At 49.7% G+C, this 19,808-nt stretch overlaps 1 protein-coding gene across 1 annotated transcript; it reads left to right on the forward strand.

The window, feature by feature from the left end:
- Nucleotides 1-1,350: 1,350 nt before the first annotated feature.
- On the forward strand, nucleotides 1,351-19,578 carry LOC311578454 (galectin-9-like). The gene is made up of 10 exons (XM_084748297.1): nucleotides 1,351-1,430; nucleotides 8,378-8,466; nucleotides 10,921-11,125; nucleotides 12,956-13,066; nucleotides 13,615-13,710; nucleotides 14,662-14,697; nucleotides 16,323-16,411; nucleotides 16,564-16,726; nucleotides 19,012-19,163; nucleotides 19,467-19,578. The coding sequence occupies exons 1-9, from the start codon at nucleotides 1,392-1,394 to the stop codon at nucleotides 19,156-19,158; spliced, it is 975 nt and encodes a 324-aa protein (XP_084604423.1). The 5' UTR covers nucleotides 1,351-1,391; the 3' UTR covers nucleotides 19,159-19,163; nucleotides 19,467-19,578.
- Nucleotides 19,579-19,808: the final 230 nt, after the last annotated feature.

A 19,808-nucleotide genomic window follows, 5' to 3' on the forward strand; every position in this document is an offset into this window, starting at 1 on the left:
AATTTGGTTCTTTGGAAATAACGACATGGCTGCTCACTGGAAGATTGCTCCTAAGGAATCTCTTAGTAAGTGGAAGTGCAAGGACAGGGACCTGAATGACTCCAGGAAAGTCGGTTTTCCTGTCTTCCCTCCCCCCACAAGCCCATCCTGCAGTTGTTTACTTCATCTGATTATTTCCCTTAACTCATCACCTAAACTACAACAGTTGGTTTGTTTCTTTGTTTGTCTGTTTTAAGCACGGGAAGGCTGATGATGTAACTATTTGCTGGAGTGCTTGCCTAGCATGTAGGAAGCCCTAGGTCTTAGCCCCAGCACCCGGAGTTGCAGGTGACCCACACCTGTAATGCAAGCACTTTGGAGGGAGAGGCAGAAGCATCAGAAGTTCAAGGTCATACATACTGAGTTCAAAGCCAGCCTGGCCTGCATGAAGAAGGAGGAGAGGAGGAAGGGGAGGGAGGGGGAGGGAGGAGAGGGGGGGAGGAGGTATGTGTGTATTAGATGAGGCATGCTGGGAATACACGATGTGCCACCATGCCTAGCTTTAAAGCTATTTCATATATTCAATGTGTCTCCAACCTGTCACTTGGGATATTCTACTCAGTTACTTTTCCTCTTCTTACCCCAAAAACAGAAGGAAGGAGGAAAGAGAGAGAGAGAGAGAGAGAGAGAGAGAGAGAGAGAGAGAGAGAGAGAGAGAGAGAGAGAGAACAGACAGATCAATTCACAGGCAGACGACAGACAGAAACGAAGCTCCCAGGTCACCCTCATATTCCACTTCAGCAATCACAGTGGTCCTGGTTTTATTGCAGGACAGTTCTTTCTATGTTGTTAAGTTTTTATGCAAAGAAGAAAGACGTTTTGGGAAGCCTCAATCTTCAGAGTCTTCGGAGTGCCCTTAAAGAGCTGTGCATCTTGCTCTTGCCCCTTGGGCTTCCTGAGCATCCCTTGCCCTGTACACAGGATGGACTGAAGCAGGTCTTTCCTACAGCTGCCCCCACAGAGGGAAGCCTGTGCTCTGCAGGAAGAGGTGATGAAACGTGCTCAGAAGCACAGCCACGTCAGTCTGTGTAAGGAGTCGAGAAACTCCTGCCTATGTCACTTTGAAGCTTCAGGGACCAAATGTGACAGGTTCTCTGGGCAGAGCAAGATGAGGGGACACAGGGTGTCTGATCATGGAGCACAGAGTCCCACCTCCTGCCCTCCAGCAGGACATTACCTGTACTTTTCTCCAGAAACTTCCTTCAGCCACTGGTTCCTGGCTCCTCCCAGTTGAGTCAGTGGGGGGGGGGGGTTGGCTTTGGTTTAAATTTCCTCCCCTGGCCCCACCCTGTGCAGAAGTCTGTCCAGGAGTGAGGGAGAGAGTGAGTGGTGGTTGCCCTGAGAGAGAAGAGATGGCTTTCTCCCGCCGACAAGCTCCATACCTGAACCCGGTGAGTTGTGGGGTGCTGTTATGGGATGATTCAGGAAAAGCTAATGCCACATCCAGGGGGAAGCTGCTCAGGGTCGCTGGAGAAACAACTGAGTGGCATGGATAGTGGTGGGAGGCGGGTGTCCAGCACACAACACTAGGAGGACAGACATACAGGACAGGGTCACCCTGGTGCAGCTCTTGTTCCATGCTAGGCTCACTGTGCCTCTGCGGAGCCGAGGGTTCCAGTCACCATGGTTCATGAGGTGGATCAATGTGTGGCTGTTCCATGTTAGTAGCATCTAGAAAGGAGATGGTTTATGTGCAGATGTGGGTGGGCTTGGGTGGGGATGTGGGTGCCAGGCAACCACAGGACACGTGCAGTACTTGCTTTAGAGAGAACCTTCATTCTGCCATTTACACACTAGGAGACCTCACCCATGGTACTCTCTTCTCTCTGGGCCTCAGTTACCAGTGTAAAATGGGATAATACTTGAGTCTGTCTTCTGAGGCTGGGGTAAGGAGAAACTGGATAGAACATATGAGTTTTTGAACAGCACCTGGAACCTGGAGGTATTTCCGGAGTAGCCTGGGGGCAGCAGGGACGTCATCCCAAAGACATGTGTGTCCTGCAAGGGCCACGTCAGAATTCACTCAAGAGCATCTGCAGAATGTGTGCAGAAGGGCAAGGAGGTAGGGAGTGTCCTTTAGTGTGGTGTGCAAAGGGCTGCCTTCTGCTGCTTCTTTTGTGTCTGCAGGTGGCCTTGTTTACACACTAGGAAACTTAGCTACACTGTGTGTGGGGAAACTGAGGCTTTAAAAGGTTGAGTTGTGGCCAAATGGTAAGTGACAGTGAAGGAAAGTGCATTGATTGATTCCAGAAATGTGGGGAGTGCTCACAGGGAGATGGAAGTGAAGAAGAGGGAAGTGAGTGTTTCCTGGGAGCCTTCTGTAGTGTGCCCACTGTGTGCAGGGTGGGAGACAGCAGGGTGCTGCAGGTGAGCATCCTGTCATGGCCAGCAACAGAGCTGACTCTAGCAGGGCTCTAGGCTTTGCCTGGTGCTCCTGGAAATTGTCATTGTCACCAGCTCCATTATTGAGGCTTCTGACTGGGGACCTGTATGGAAGGTGACTGGGAAAGCTGGAAAGGGCTGGAAAGGCTGGAAGGGGCTGTCCAGAGCCCCTGTGGGGCATCTAGGGGCTGAATGTGCCCTGAGGGGCCTGATACTCCTACTGTGGTCCCCATCACACAGGGCCAACACATCAGGCCATTGTGTTTAACTAGGATACAGAAGGTGACTCCGCAGCACTTGGGAGGCTGGCAAGAGGGTCTCCATGCACTTTAGGGCTGGCTGGATTGCATAAAGAGTTCAAGGTTAGGCTGGGCTATAGGATTAAACTCTGTATTTAAACAACCAAACAAAGCCAGCGTTCAGGGAGGTAGAAGCAGGCAGATCACTGTGAGTTCAAGGCCAGCCTGGTCTACAAAGTGAGCTCAGGATAGTCAAGGCTACACAGAGAAATCCTGTCTCCAAGATAAAAATACAACAAAAAACAAAAACACAGTCAAACAAACAGGGAAGAGGAAGAAGGAAACAAATATTTTCAATATGAAGGGGAATCTTCCCACAGGGAAGACGAGATCAAGGGGGTCCTGGTGGGGGCCGTGAAGGCCATGGGCAGCCCCACAGCACGGGACCACACTTCCTTCCTCCTCACTCAGTGACCCACTGACTTCTGCAACTGTGACCTCTCATCCACTGAAATGGTGCCTGTGTATGAAAGTCACGTGGCTTCTGTCCCACTGAGGGACAGCATTGTCATGGCCTGAGGACCAGGCTGCACTGCTGACTGTCATGAGTAAGGAGACTCTGCAAGGTCTCAGAAGAAGGTGGGGCTGGTCAGGATGACCCAGTTGTGTGACCCTGGTGAGCCAGGGACCAAGGACATGTGTGTGCTTCCTAATGAAAGGAAGTCTGTGTCACCTGTGGCTGAGAGCATGAATTCTAGTGTTCAAATCCCGGGCTTGTCCTTAAGGAGCTGTGTAGCTCTGGGCAAGTGACTTTACTTTCTGCACTTCCGTTTCCTCATTCACAAAGACACTAAAACTATAGCTGTTAGACTGCTTAGGGATGTGACAGTGACCCTTGAGGATGGCAACCCCAGGGCCTTTGGACTTCCGGAACAGCTGGGTCTTCAGGCTTGAAAGCATGCCAGAAGATACCATGACTGCTGATGCCTGGGCTGTGTGCCCTGGGGGCATCATCTGGCTGACCACACCCTGGCTGTAGCTTGTTGGAGGACCCTGCTGTTAGTCCTCCCAGTCCAGATAGCCTTTCTGAGCTCAGTACCAGACGAAGGACTCCCTCTACCTATCAGGGTCTTCTACTCTCTGCCTGACTCATCTGGAGAGTGTCTTGGGCACAGATGTCTCTAACCATATGTGGTATATGGCCTTTGACACAGCTCCCTGCAGGCTCTGCCCTCCCTGTGCCTATAGGATACTTAGTTACTGAGTTTCATGTCCTGTGACAGGATAGTGCTGCAAATGCAAATAAAAGCACCCCTCGAGTCCTTAGCCTTAGCCAGTTATGCCCACCTATCCTGTGAGCACCCACCCAGCACCCAAGGACCCTGAATACAGTTGAGCTATCTCACTGAGGTGGTTCCCTGAGGTTATTCCATCTTACTTTCAGGCCTTCTGAATCCTCAGTTTGTCACTTATGCTCCCTGTTCCTGAGGACCAGTGGCCAACACCCCAGGAATGAGGGAGATCCACCTAAGCTCTGCCTTCTGCACATCCCAAGAGCAAAGTGAAGGAAAAGGCCCTAAACTCTCAGGGAGAAGGGTGCACTCTTCTTCCTTGTTTTTGGGTTTTTGAGACAGGATTTCTCTGTGTATCCCTGGCTGTCCTGGACTCACACTGTAGACCGGGCTGACCTCAAACACACAATGATCCACTTGCCTGTGTCTCCAGAGTGCTGGGATTCAAGGCGTGTGCCACCACACCCAGCTTGGTGCAGTCTTCTTAGTGTGAACAGTTGCATGGTCGTGGCCCCTCTGAACCAGGGACGACCCACTGGCATCCTGTCTCAACTTGTCACATCTTCCCAGGAATGCTTCCTGCAGCCATTGCTGCCCCACTAGTCCCTGCAGGCACCAGGGCATACAGAGATGAGTGAGTGACTTGTCCAGGGTCAGGACTCTCAAAAGGAGATGGGAACAAGACCTATAGGATCATAAATCCTGAGAAAAAGAAAACACATTATAATACCCAGCCACTCCCAGGAGCATCATGGATCAAATGCAGGTCCCATTATTTTTTTTTGCTGAGATCCTTTACTGACTCACTAGAGATCTGAGTTCCATGGGGTCCCCAGGTTGAACTCAACATCTTGGTCTGTCACTCTTCAGGAGGGGCAGGAGTCTCAAACCCAAAAGTTCAAATATTAGGGCTGGGGCATGAGAGATGGCTCAGAGGTTAAGAGCCCTGCCTGCTCTTCCAAAGGTCATGAGTCAGTTCCTAGCAACCACAGGATGGCTCACAGCCATCTATAATGAGATCTGGTGACTTCTTCTGACATGTAGGCAGAACATTACATACAGAATACATTCTAAGTTTCTGATTTAGTGTCGTCTGATCAGCATGTGCAAGGCCCTTGGTTTCATGCCCAGCAACAAATGCCCTCTGACCCCTGCCACCTTCCCCTAGCTGCAGCAGCCAATACCCTCTGAGCCCTGCCACCTTCTCCTCGGTGGAGCAGCATCCACAGCAAGAGCTCACACTTCCTGTTAAAAACATGTTTGTGTGTGTCTGCTGTGTGCATGTGACAGAGGCCAGAGAACAACATTGAGGGTCTGTCTCTTCTAGGCACCAAATGGGTCCTGAGGGTCTAACTTGGGTCATCAAGCTTGGTACCTAGTGCCTTTGTCCACCGGTCCATCTTACTAGACCAATTCTCTTCCTTTCTTCTGTTTATTACAGGGCCTGACCCTAGAACCCCACTTCTCTCTTATAAGGACACTGGTGATTATGTAAGACTGGCTTGGGTAATTCAGCAATGTGCCCTAGTCAAGAGACTTTAGCACATCTGCAGAGTCCCTCTATGTCACTTAAGTCAACATAGTCCCAGGTTGTTCTGGGCCACTTCTGAGGGTAGTGGTGGGTGGGTGAGGCGAGCCACTCAGACCTCCTCTGTAGTCTCTCCTGCCATCCACTCTTGGAGAATTTCTCCAGAGACTGTATCTACAAATTAGCAACCCAGTACAAATAGCCCTTCCCAATTTCTCTGCAAAAGACCATATTCTGGCTGGCTCAATGAGGGAGCGCTCTTGCCACTAAGCCTGGTGACCTCAGTTTGACCTCTGTAACCCACAGGGTGGAAGGAGAGAACTGCCTCCCACAGGGTGTCCTCTGCCCTCCACAACCACACAAAATGAATGGATGAATGCAGATGGTGTCCTTCCGTATCCTTGGGCAGGGTCCCCACCTTCATCCTTCCTACATCGGATCCATCCCATGCAAATGGCATTATTTATTGCTATTTATTACATGTCTATTATTCCATGTGTGGCCCAGTAGGTGAGACTACTTGCCACTGAGCCTGGTGGCCTGGGTTTGACACCTGGAGCCTATAGGGTGGGTCTGTAGGGATACAAGGCAGTGTGCTTGCCTAGCAACTTTGAGACCCTGGGATCATCCCTAGCAGCACAGAAACAAAACAACAGCAGCAAGACCATTTCCTTCCAATAGTATAGATCGGCTTTTCCTGTTAGTGCGCTTTTAGGCCCTTTCCCATCTCTTGCTGTTCTTGTGTTGTGCTTATAAGGTTCACTCACGTTAAAATACTCTGTTTCAGCCAGGCCAGTAGAGGGCGTCAGATCCTCCTGCTGGAGTTACCTGTAGAGAGCTGTCTGGTGGGGGTTCTGGGATCTACACTTGGGTCCTCTGGATCACCAGGCTGTGCTCTTACTCCTGCAGCCCCCAGGAGGAGTTTCCAAAATCCTAGAGACACAGGAAGTGTACTTGTCTAGCAAGTTTGAGACCCTTGGTTCAATCCCTAGCATCACACAAACAAAACAACAACAACAACAACAACAACAACAACACATTTCCTGCCATGCCCATGCACAGTTCCCTCAGGCTGGCTGTTCTCCACATTCCACAGGTGTGTTTGCCCGTGGGGATGAGGGTGTGAACAGAGGAACTCACACACGGGCAAGCTGTGCTTTGTTTGAGGTTACTGAAACACTCAGAGACAGGGCCAACATGAGATATGGGAAGCCACTTCCCTGACGTGATGACAGTGGGATGGTACAAATGGGATTGGAGCATCCAGGGGACCATTCCAGGCTTCCGTAGGTTCTGTGTGGCCACACAACTCCAGGCCAGAAGGCAGTGCCAGTCAGATAAGGAGAGAGAGCTGCATGGGTGTTGGTCAGTGAGCACCAGGAGCTGAGGGTGTCTGGCAATCAGAAGCCTTAATGCCGGCAGCCATTAGCAGCAGGAGGAGCTGAAGGAACAGGGTGGAGACCCAACAGCAGCACAGCACGAAGACCAGCAAGTGGCTGGACAGAGGAGGGTCTTGGAATCTATGGCCTCTAAAGGGGAGGGGGAGCTTAGGGCTTAGAGGGAGGGGTCTAAGTTTTGATGGAAGAGGTCTCTGAGCTTATTGCTGAGGGGTCTCTTTGCTTAGGAGGGAGGATCAGTGAAGGCACGTGACACCCATAAAGCAGAGACTAGGGAGCCGGCCCTAAAGCCCCTGTGCCCTGAGTGCCATTCATAGGCCTGAGAACTGGCACAAGCTACATAATTTGCACTGCAGGAAGATCCTAGGGAGGATGTAGGGTGTGGCATTCCCTTCTGCTGGTGGTCCAGCAGCCAGTGGGTTGAGTTTGTTGGTGTTGGTGTTCCCTGTCGGGATGCAGGGTGACAATTTGAAGATGCAGAGAAATGTCCTAAGTGGACAACCATCCCAGGACCTATCTTGCTTGCTCTCTTGTGCCTTCACTTCCCTTGCCAATCTCAGGTTCCTTCAAAACAACGCCTGTCACATCTCACTGAAAATATTCTTGTATATTTTGTCTCTACATTAGAGGGTGTATAGTTAATTAATTAAATAAATTTGAACCCAGATCCTCCTGCATCTACTTTCCAAGTGCAGAGGTCACAGGTGGGCAGGACCAGACTTCACAGGAATTCTTATAAACTTTAAGGAGTCTCCAGGACCCCAGAACCAGAACATAAAATCCTCCTCATTGTCCAGATTTCTCTGATCCTGTGAACCTGGGGCAGCTCCCCTACCCTTGGTAGGTGTTTCCAGGTTCTTGAAATCTTCTCCAAAGAGCTCAACACCGGGGGTCACAGCATTTTACAATGCAAACCACACAACTGTCTCTGAAGAAAAGCTTCATGTTAGAGTGGGAGTTCCTCAATATTGACAGGGGGCAGGTGCACACAAGCACTGGGAGGGTCCAGCTGAGGCTCAGGGCTTCCTTTATGGGGTTCAAAAGAAGGAGCTGGCCTCTAGGGATTGTGGTTTAAGCTGTTCTCCATCTTGATGGTTTGGTTCCTACATTCATTTGTCCTACTGTGGACATCCTTCCCTCGTGCAGAGGCACGGGACGGTAAATGGGAGGTTCTTCCTTTCACTACTTTGCTTTACAGACACACCCATCCCAAACCAGTCCAGACCAGATGAACCCTTCTCTCCTCCCCACTGAACACATTAGAGATCATTTGACTAGGAGCTGTCTAGATTTGATTGTCACCTGGGGGCAGGAAAACCTGGGCACTCTTCTGATATCCTCAGAATGGCTGTGTATCTAACTAGATTAGGCCTGTGTCTATGAGGGACACAGCTGGATTTCTAGCTCCTTCCTGACCATACTACCCTTTCCACGGCATTAACTGGGTGCTGTCACACCAGGCAAGTGCCAGCCAACTGATCTCTCATTTCCCCTTCTCAGGACATCCCCTTTACTGGTCGTATCCAAGGAGGCCTGAGAGAAGGACTTAAGATCACACTCCAGGGGACCATCGACCCTTATCCAGATGAGTATGTGGATGCCATTGATGCCAGTCTCCAGCCTCAGCAACCGTGGAGCTGCAGGGGATGGAGGGATGGCCCTGCCCACACCTCCTGCCCTCCAGGCACCATTGACATACCTCACAGATCCTTGGGCCCTGAACACCCTGTCCCCTGGGAGCTCACCTTGTGAGGAGGGAAGTGACATGGCCAGAGCAGCTGGTCGCAGGATTTGCTCTTGACACTGCTGTGATGTTACAGGAAGAGAAGTTCCTTCAGTTCCCGCAGCGTGTGTGTGTGTGTGTGTGTGTGTGTGTGTGTGTGTGTGTGTGTGTGTGTGTGTGTACATGGTAGAGGACATCTTGCTGCAGTCAGTTATTCCCTGTCACCACAAGGCTCTAGGGGATCAGGTGGTCAGACTGAGCTGCATGTGTCTTAACCTGCTGAGCCGTTGCAGGATATTTGATCCCATTGTGATCCCTGAGATTGAACTATAAATCCCTATTTCTCCTGGTTGAGCCCTGACACACCTTTAACCCAAGAACTTTCAGTTTATTTAAAGTGGTGATTCAGATGTGCTTTGGCCAGCTTTCCACAAGCCTTCCTCCCTCCAACCCGGACAGGGTTTCCCTGTGTAACCCTGGCTGTCCTGGACTCACTTTATAGACCAGCCTTGAACTCACAGCGAGCTCCCTACCTCTGCCTCCCCAAGTACTGGGATTACAGGTGTGTACCACCAGCCCTGCTCAAACTAACGTGTTCTTACAGGAACATGAGCACTTAAGTAATGTGGCTGCTCCACTGAAGGGAAATACTTCTTGCCCCTCCCTCACCCTCCTCCACCATGGACCTCCTGAAAATCCCCAGGGAAGGGAGGTGTCAAGGGCCCCTCCTCTCTGCAGATGGAAATGCTGTCTGACCCAGTCTTGAGCAGGGCTTGTCTGTAGTCACAGCTGCCCTGAGGTCACAAGTGCAATGGCGGCATTATGCCTGCAAGATGGTGGTTCACAGAGCTCCTCCCTTCATAGGACATCATTCCTTCAGTCTTTCTGTTCTCTCTTACAAAATGGTCTCTGAACCTTGAAGGAGGTGATAGAGATGACCAGTTCATGTTTATGGTTTTCATTATTTTCTGTTACCATTTATGCCCATTTAGAGCTGTCACTTTTTCTCTACTTACCACTGCCCATTGCACAAAGACGTTTCTTTGACCAAAGCTAACAGCAGCATTATTAATACAATTAGTTGGGCATGGTGGTACAAACCTTTAATCTCAGCACTTGGGAGGCAGAGACAGGGGGATCAATGTGAGTTTGAGGCCTGGTTGACAAAGTGAGTCCGGACAACCAAGGTTACACAGAGAAACCATGTCTTGGAAAAACAAAAACAAAGAAACAAATGAAAATTCCTGAGCACTGGTGCCACACCTTTAATTCCAGCACTCAGGGAGGCAAAGGCAGGCAGATCTCTGAGTTCAAGGCTAGGCTTGTCTACAAAGCCGATCCTGGACAGGCAGGATAACGAAGAGAAACCTTGTCTTGAAAAAAAGTCTCAAATAATTCAATTAATACAAGCATAATAGACACAAGCATGGGCATATAGAACAATTTTTATGTGCACATAGCTTGCCCGATAGAGCCAAGACCTTCCAGCTACAGGCGTTTGTCCAGGTTTACAATGTAACGTGTGAATTCCCATCCGATGGGATGGGCCTCAGATCTCATCAGAACGTACTCAGTACCACCATAACAGACTTGCCACTGTTTACATCTGGCCAGATGGTGTAGTTGTATTTGTTTGCCTCTCTCTTGCTGTGATAAAGCACTCTGAACAAAAGCATCTTGGGCAGAGAAGGGTTTATGTGCTGTGTAGAGTTCAGTCTATCCCTGAAAGAAGCTCAGGCAGGAAGTGAAGCAGAGACCACAGGGGGATGCTGCTTGCTGCCTTGCTTCCCCTAGCTTGCACCCTGCACAGTGAGCTGGGCCCTCCTTCATCAGCCAGCAACCAAGAAACCACCCCACAGACAAGCTCCTGGGTCAACCCTTGGAGGCCGTTCACCAGCTGAGCTTCCCGCTTCCCAGATGTGTGACAACTAAAACCAACGATGACAATAGTGTTGCATGGCTGAGTAGGGTGCTTGGTGACAATTCTGTGCCACAATCCTCCTGAGCACCTTCCGCTCTCCATGTGCCATGTCCCAAGGTGTAGCCCAGTTCCAACCTAATGTCTCTGTATCCTCTGACTGGGGCCTATGACAGAAAACTTGTGGTTTTGGTGGCTTACGTCATATTTTCTTTTCTTGCTAATTGTTTACTTAACTTTTTAAAAAAAGAACACAGGAAAGGCAAAATATAATAACTGTGCAAAGTACATTAGGTCTAAGTTAGATGAGCCCAAAACACGCCGACACAGCAGGCAGTGAGAGGCGCTTCTGTCTGGCCCTGCTGGTACCCATGCTCCAAGAGGCTTCCTTCTTCTCTTTAGGATTATCGTGAACTTTCAGAATGGCTTGACTAGAAGTGATAAAGTCGCCTTCCATTTCAATGCCCGGTTTGAAGATGGTGGGTATGTGGTTTGCAACACAAAGCGGCTATCCGACTGGGGTCCTGAGGAGAGGAAGATGGAGATGCCCTTCCAGGCGGGGAAGCCCTTCGAGCTGAGCTTCCTGGTGGACAGCAAAGAGTTTATGGTGAGTGGGGCAACCCTCCCCCAACCCGCTCCCTGAGGGAACCACATTGAAAAGACCACAGGCATTGAGATCAGGTCTCAGCTAAGCCACGCCACAGATGTGACCTTTGCCCTTTGCCTTACACACTCGTGCCTGTCTCAGCAAACGCACCTCTTGATTTTATTCCTTAGAAAATAAGACTTCAATCTGTCACCATGTTGCTTTTAGGCCCCGTGTGTTTTTAAACAAACAAACAAACAAACAAACAAACAAAAACCAACCGAAAAGCCACTGTATTTATTCTCTGATAACCTCGTGCACTCATGGAATGTGTTTTGAGCACACATGCTTCCTCCCACCCCCTCCTCCTGCCACTCACTCAGGATCCCCTGTCTTCCCCACTCCCCCTCCTACTTTTATCTTTTTTTCTCTCCATCCATAACCGGCTGTGTTTTATTAGAGTTGCTTTTGTATACATGCTGTGGGGTTATTTCCTGGATTACTAATAAGTACAGCACGAAAGATATGACACCCCTCCCCAGATATCAACTGTCAAAAGCTCCTCTTGGGGCCTCATGTGCATAGAGCCTCACTTGTCCCAAAGCCCAAGTCAACTCCTTCCCTCCACGGCTGCTCCCTAGTAAAAGATACATTTTGTGGAGCTGGGGATCAACCTAGTCTCCTGCATCCCACTCTGCCATGGAGCTACACGCCGAGTCTTCATGTGAATCTGCTCATACACATTGTCCTATCTTTCTTCAGGTCCTGCTAAAGGCGAAGGGTTATTATTATCTGGCTCTGGCTCTGGGCTGGGTTGTGTGAGCGTGTCCTGTTCTGAGCTTTTCTGTGTGACATTGGTGTTCTCCCATACTCCAAGCACAACCTGAGGTTGCCTTTCCTCTGCTGCCCACGAGTGTCCTATGCACACCTAAATATTATCCCAGGCGAGGGCTGGGATATCGTTCATGTGGTAGAGTGCTTTCCCAGCATGCCCAAAGCTCTGGATATGATCCCAGCACTGCATAAACTAGGCATAGCGGAACACACCTGGAAACCAGCATTTGGGTGATGGAGGACCAAGGAGGTCAACGTCCTCCTTAGTGACACAGCAATTTTGAGGCCAGTCCAGGCACATGAGACTCTGTTTCAACCACATCATCAAAAAAGCTACCTGACATGAACCAAGATTGGAAAGATACACCTACAGGCTGGAGAGATGGCTCAGGAGTTAAGAGCACTTGCTGCTCTTGCAGATGTCCAGAATCCAGTTCCCTGCACCTACATGGCAGCTCATTGGCATCTGTAACCCCAGTTCTAGGCGATTCAGCACCCTCTCTTGGCATGCATGTGGTACACACACGTACACTTTGAACAACACTTAAATGCATAAAATAAAATAACTCTAAAGGGTCTTCTAAAAAGCTTTGACAAACCTGGAGTAATAAGTGAGTGGCCAGAAACAGGATTCCAGTGGACAATGGCTCTGAGTGCAGCCTTTCACACATCTGTCCTTGGCTCTGCACTGAAGACAACTGCCCCTGCCTCAATGTCAGAAGTGGAAACTTGGGCTGGAGAGATGGCTCAGTGGTTAAGAGCATTGACTGCTCTTCCAGAGGTCCTGAGTTCAATTCCCAGCAGCCACATGGTGGCTCATAACCGCTTATAATGTGATCTGATGATCTGCTGCCCTTTTCTGGCTTGCAGGTGTACATGCAGATAGAGCACTTCTATGAGTAAATAATATGAGTTAAAAAAAAAAAAAGCAGATCCTTATTTCTGAAAGTAAAGCTCAGCTGACACTCAGGTGTCACCTGGCCTGGCACTCCTCTCACAGTGACTCTCTTCCATCAGGTGATGGTGAACAAGAGATTCTTCACGGAGTACTCACACCGCGTACCCTACCGCTTCGTGGACACCATTTCTGTCTCTGGCTCCTTGGAGCTGTCCTCCATCACCTTCCAGGTCAGGAAAGGCTGGCATTGTCCCAGGGTGGGAGGACAGTGACCAGTTGGGCTCTTGCCTACTACACAGGGTACCCGCAAGTATCTTCCCATGGTAGCTTTGCTTTGTTTTAAGATTTTTTAATGTGTTGCCGACATCTGAAAGCAGAGCTGGGTATAGTGTCTGAGGCCAGTAATTCCAACAGTAGGATGGTTAGGAGTTCAAGGTCATCCTCATCCTACATAGTGAGTATAAGACTAGCCTGGGCTTCAGGAGATTCAGTCACAAGATACCAAATACAGTAAATAAACAAATATCTGGAAATGCTGTGTGAAAACCTGGGAGTCTGGAGTGTGCTGGCCCCTTTCCCTCTGGCCTTCTGCTTACACCTGCTGTGTCCTGATTCCCTGCAGGAGCAGGAGCAGGAGCAGGAGGGAGGCTGTAAAGAGCCACTTACCCCATCTCTGGCCTCATTCCTGCTGGTTGGAGCCAGCCCTTGCTCTGTGCCTGTCCTTGCTTTGGCCATGCCTCCTGCTTCCTGTCACCCAAACAGGCTTTTGTTTTAACAGAATTCTTCAGAAGACTCTGAACAGTCTGCCTTCCCCAATGTGCCATTCCCTCAGCCTTCTGAGTCTGATTGGGACACTGAGTGGCACAAACCACAAGTAAGTTAAGTGTGTGGCCTTCGAGGTCTATCATTAGCAAAGGATAGACCTCAGAGGCAGGTCCAACTAACAAGCTCTCCAGGGACCTTCAGACCCCATCCCATCGACACTGGGTCCTCTGCATCCACCAGCTGCCCACAAGTGTGTCCATCCCCTTTGTCCTTCCCCCGTGTGCCATTCTCTCTCCCTCCTAAAAGCCACTCCTGGGGTCTAGCGTATGGTAATTCCTCACATAAGTCAACTGGGGCTTGGTTCCTTTCACCCCCTGCCACCCACCACTGCACAGTGACCTCACACATTCCATCCCACCCTCCTCACTGTAAAAATCCTTAGGGTTAGGGCACAGAGACTTTCTAAACAGAACTCAAAGCCTGGTGAACACCCAGAATCCTAGTACTTTCAGGTAGAGTCTAGAGGGATCAGAAGTTCAAGATCACCCTCAGCCTGGACGATGTGTGGCCTGTCTCAAAACAAAGAAAGAGGGCCGGGCGTGGTGGCGCACGCCTTTAATCCCAGCACTCGGGAGGCAGAGGAAGGCGGATCGCTGTGAGTTCGAGGCCAGCCTGGTCTACAAAGAGAGTCCAGGACAGCCAAGGCTACACAGAGAAACCCTGTCTCAAAAAACAAAAAACAAAACAAAACCAAAACAAAACAAAACAAAAAACAAAGAAAGAAAACAAAAAACAAAAAAATGAAAGGAGAAAAAAAACCCCAAAACTTAAAATAAAAACATCCCCCTAAATAGTAAATCAATATGGGCTCCAATTCCCTCACTAGACAGAAGAGACACTGCCTAGTCTGAGCCCAGGGCACTTCCTCCCTCTGCGCAGACATACTGCAGCCACAGCTCAACCAAAGCCCTCTCTGACCACAGGAACCTAGAGGGTGAAGTCACCTCCCATCCCAGGTGACCCCAGAGCTCACATTCCCCTCCCCCTTGTTCCTTTTCAGCCTCAAGACTGGCAGCCTGCCCACCAGGCATCCAAGGTAAGTCCCTTGTTCTCTTCTTATTGCTTGGAACTTCATCTCAATGACTCTTGCTGTGGGGTAGAGGGGGGAGGCAAGCTCAGCCTCCCCTATAAGGGCAGACAAGGCTAGACCCACTCCTCACAGAGGGAGGCTTTGGGATAATCCTCTAACTTGCATGATCAATGAAGGTTTCTGCATCCAGGTGAACAGTTAAAATAGCCATGTAAGTGACTAGACATGCATGCCTGTAATCCCAGCCCTCGGGAGGCACAGGTAAGTGAATCATTGTGAGTTCAGGGCCAGCCTGGTCTACCATATCACTCCAGGACAGCCAAGGCTACACAGAGAAACTCTCAAAAAACAAACAAACAAACAAAAAACCCAAAGAAACCAAACCAAAATAAGAAAGAATGGTAGAAAAAAGAAAAGAGAGAAACGTGCTTTCAGGTTTCAAATGGTCCTTCAGCGTGAACAGATTCACACCTGCGTAATTCCGTCTCTATTGATGTGATAAACACCATGACCAGGGCAACTTATAGTAGAGAAGGAAGAGGTTAAATGGGGCTGAAGACTCCATGACCATCATGGCAGGAGCATGGCAGCAGATAGGAGGGCACAGCACTGGAGCAGTAGGTAAGGACACACCTTTTATAGGTGGAAGAGAGAGAGAGAGGGAGAGAGAAAGAAAGAGAGAGAGAGACACAGAGAGAGAGACACACAGAGAGAGACACAGAGAGAGAGAGACAAAGAGACAGAGAGAGGCACAGAGAGAGACACACACACAGAGACAGAGAGAGAGAGGAGGAGGGAGGGAGGGAGACACAAAGAGAGAGACAGAGAGAGACATACAGAGAGAGAGAAAGAGAGAGAGAGACAGAGAGAAAGAGAGACAGAGACAGAGAAAGAGAAAGAGAGACACACACAGAGAGAAATTGTGATTGGTGTAGATCATTTGAAACTTCAAAGCTTATCCCCAGGGACACATTTTCTCCAGCAAGACTACACCTCCCAATCCTTCCTGAACAGTTTCATCAAGAGGGTACCAACTATGCATTTGATTTCTTTCTTGTTTTTTTTTTTTTAACATTTTTTATTTATTATGTATACAATATTCTGCCTGCATGTACACCTGCATGCCAGAAGAGGGCACCAGATCTTATTATAGATGGTTGTGAGCCACCATGTGGTTGCTGGGAATTGAACTCAGGACCTTTGGAAGAACAGACAGTGCTCTTAACCTCTGAGCCATCTCTCCAGCCCACATTTGATTTCTTTTCTTTTTCTTTCTCTCTCTCTTTCTTTTCTTTTCTTTTTTTGTTTTTGTTTGTTTGTTTTGTTTTGTTTTGTTTTCTGAGACATGGTTTTTCTGTGTAGCCTTGGCTGTCCTGGACTCACTTTGTAGACCAGGCTGGCCTCAAACTCACATCAGTCTGCCTGCTCTGCCTCCTGTGTGCTGTGCTAAAAGGCATGAACACCCAAGCTTGGATCCCATTTGTTTTATCTTGACATTGAATAAACCAAGTAAAGGATCCTGGGTTCCTTCCAGAAGATGCAGGAATCGTGGGTGTAGCTTTAGGGTCCAGAGCCACTTGTGCTGCGTCCCCTGCTGGGCTGCTGCTGATCTGCCTTCCTCCTCCCAACAGCTTGCATCTTTCATCACTGACATCCCAAGTGGGCTTTACCCATCCAAGTCCATCATCATATCAGGCATGGTCCTGCCAAATGCTACGAGGTAAGACAGACCCCGGGCTCTTAGGAGGACAGAGGCTCCGGTGTCATTCTGGCCAGCCGCTGGCTCTGAGCCACCTGGGGGATGAGTAGGGGCTGAGCCCAGAGCTCAGTGGTCAAACAGGGTCTGTGTGAACTGTGAACTGCCCATTGCAGGTTCCATGTCAACCTTCGCTGCGGGAATGACATTGCTTTCCACTTGAACGCCCGTTTCAACGAGAATGCTGTGGTTCGAAACTCTCTGATCAACGACTGCTGGGGGCCTGAGGAGCGGAGTCTGCCTGGGAGAATGCCCTTCAGTCCTGGCCAGAGCTTCACAGTAAGATGCTGGGGTTCAAGAGGAGGGTGCACGGGTCTGTGATGGGATGGGAGCAGATGCCTCGGATGTGAGGGCTGCACCCTAAAGAGAGAATGGTGTGTACACTGGTATGATTTTGTGAGTACTGTGAGTGCTGAAGTAAGGGTTGGTATCTGCTCTACCCACTGAGCTACAGCTACAGCTCTCCTTTTTCCTCTATTTGTTTTAGGCGCTCTCTCCCTCTCTCTCTCTCTCTCTCTCTCTCTCTCTCTCTCTCTCTCTCTCTCACTCTCACTCTCACTCTCACTCTCACTCACTCACTTACTTTCCCTCTGGTTTTTCGAGACAAGGTTTCTCTGTGTAGCCTTGGCTGTCCTGGACTCGCTTTGTAGACCAGGCTGACCTCGAACTCACAGCAATGTTCCTCTCTCTGCCTCCCTGAGTGCTGGGATTAAAGACATGTGCCACCCTGCCCAGGGGACTCTCTTTAGCCCAAGTTTATAGCCTAGAGCTCAGGTGATCAATCAACCTCAGCTTGGTTCAGCAAGAGCTGTGGTTACAAGCCTGAGCTGCCAAGCCTGTTTCCCAGCCTCCCTCCCACCTTTTTTTTTCTTTTCTTTTTTCCTTCCTTCCTTCTCTTTCCTTCTAAGACAGGGTCTTGAGAAGGTTGGTCTTGAACCCACTCTGTTGCCTCAGCTTCCTGAGCAGGTTAGAGAGCAGTGCTGCACTATGGGGCCTGGCCCTTCCTGCTTCCTATAAAAGGGCAGAAAAGCCCACAAGAATCTGTCCCTGGCATGAGGTCACACAGCCAGTTTGTGCCAGTCAAACCCAAGAGTGAATTGTTATTCACTCCTTTGCTTATGAGAGCATGTGCTACTGAGGAGGAAGGGGAAGAGGAGGAGGAAAAGGAGAAGGAGGAGGAGTAGAAGGGGGAAGAAGAAAAACAATAGGAGGAGAAGGAGGAGGAGGAAGAGGAAAAGGAGGAAGAAGAGGAGGAGGAGGAGGATGTGGCTGACAGCTGAACTAGAGCAGCAGTTGGAAGCCTGATACCCTCAACAGGCCTTTTCCACCTCATTATGTCGTCAGATTAGCCAATGATCTTAAAAAAAGAAAAGTCAGTGGCTGGGCTCCACCCCTGGGGCAATGTGCAGCCATTATTGAAAGTGTATTGGCAGCATTCCAGGCACAAGGCTGAGAGTGTCAGACTCTGTGGGTCCTAATAGGAGCTCGCATTTTGTTATTGTTGTTGAGAGTTGTAGCCCAGGTTGGCCAAGACTTGCTATATATTCAAGGCTGGGCTTGAACCCCCAATCCTCCTGCCTCTCAAGTCCTGGAAGTAATTACAGACTTGAAGCATGCTTGGCTTCTCTCTCTCTCTTTTTTAAAAAGTCTACCTGTACCTGGAAAACTGCAGTTTCTTGACTGTTAGGATTATAGGCATGAGCTCACATGTGCTGCTGAGTCGGTTTTTGTTTGTTTGTTTGTTTGTTTATGTCTGACTGGTTTCCTGCATGGATGTGTACCATGTGCATGCACACCTGAGGCCCTCAGAAGTCAGAAGAAGGCATCAGATCCCTTGGCACTGGCATTACAGACAGTTGTGAGCTGCCAAGTGGGTGCTGGGAAGTGAACCAAGGTCCTCTGCAAGAGCAGCCAGTGCTCTTAGCTGCTGAGCCATCTCTCCAGCTTCCCTGAGCTTGTATTTTAATTTAGTGAGAACTCAGACCTGATAAAACTGAATCTCACAGAGCAGAAAGGATGGGACATGGCAGCGTCTACAGCATACTTTGGATAGTGCCCACACACAGAGGGCTTGAGTGTTAGCCTGGTCCTTGTACAATGCCATGTGAGTGTTGGCAGGGACCATGGGTCAAGATGATTTAACATGTGTGTCAATTGTCTTATTGAAAATGACTTAGTGGAGACCAGGCATGGAACACTGGGCCATGGTAGCCTGTGCTAACTCCTGTCACCAGGGTTCAGTGGGAGAGTGAGAGTTGGGTTGAGGGACAGTGTCTGACTAGAGAGTTGGGGGAAATGGGTGGGGGTCAGGAGGTGGGAGGGGCATGGGAGGTCACTGTAGGGCATGGACCAGCACTTTTCCATGTGTGGAAGTGTGCAAGAGGGGAGCAGCATCTAGGCCTGGGACCAGCTCATGCTAATGTACTAGGCAAAGAGAACACTGTAGTAAAAGGCAGGCCATTCAGGTTGGCCAGAGGCCAGATGTTTCTGCTGAGGAAGGAGAGAGCTGTGGGTGGAGACACAAGCTGGGTTCTCAGGCGCCCTGCTGTGGTGTCTCTCTCCAGATGTGGATCTTATGTGAAAGTCACTGCTTCAAGGTGGCCGTGGACGGTCAGCACCTGTGTGAATACGCTCACCGTCTGACGAACTTGCCTGCTATCAACAATCTAGAAGTGGCCGGTGATATCCATGTGAACCACGTGCAGCCATAGGCAAGGTCTCTGGGCTGGGGATGAGGCTGAGTCACCCTGCCTGTCTTGTTACCTCTTCTCTGTCTCAGTTCTGTCCCCCAAATCTCACCATCACAAAAGATTCTCACTGAGAGGAGTTCTAGGAAGGTGAAGTTCCCAATTCCCTCCCCTTCACCCAGTGGGTGCCCTGGGCTATGTGCCACGTGGCTATCAGCCCATAGTCCAGCCACTGCTCTGAGCTAGTTGTACCCTGGGGAAGTGGGCTGCTTGGGTTTGCCCCTGTCTCTGATCTTTAACCTCTCTCTGTCCCTTTTCCTTTGCCCCTCCAGGAAGGCCACCCTGATGTCATCCTGCTGGCCTCCAGCTGACCAGAATGTCCTCTTTCATTCTTCCCCATCCTTGCCTCGTGGCCATATAATAAAGAAATAACACTTGTCTGCACACACATGGGAGATTGCTGAGTCTTGGCTCTGTTTCTTAACAACTAGACTTTATTATACAACCCAACTATCCTATACAGGAGGGGAATAAAGTTAAATGGAAAGAAGAATAAACCTTCTGGGTTTCAGCTCCACGGGATGGATCTCTTGGTGTCTCTGGTCCTGCCCTGCATGCTGATCCTCTTCCAAATCAGATTCACACCCTAGTGGTCTGAACCAGCAGCCTTCTCT

This window comes from Acomys minous, assembly GCF_964271855.1.
Source record: "Acomys minous genome assembly, chromosome: 12".
Lineage (NCBI taxonomy): Eukaryota > Metazoa > Chordata > Mammalia > Rodentia > Muridae > Acomys > Acomys minous.

Bases quoted from the DNA above. Each gene is read 5' to 3' on its own strand.
- LOC311578454 (XM_084748297.1), top strand. From the start codon at position 1,392: ATGGCTTTCTCCCGCCGACAAGCTCCATACCTGAACCCG. The intron at 1,431-8,377 runs GTGAGTTGTGGG...TCCCCTTCTCAG, and splicing joins AAGCTCCATACCTGAACCCG to GACATCCCCTTTACTGGTCG. The intron at 14,698-16,322 runs GTAAGTCCCTTG...TCCTCCCAACAG, and splicing joins CTGCCCACCAGGCATCCAAG to CTTGCATCTTTCATCACTGA.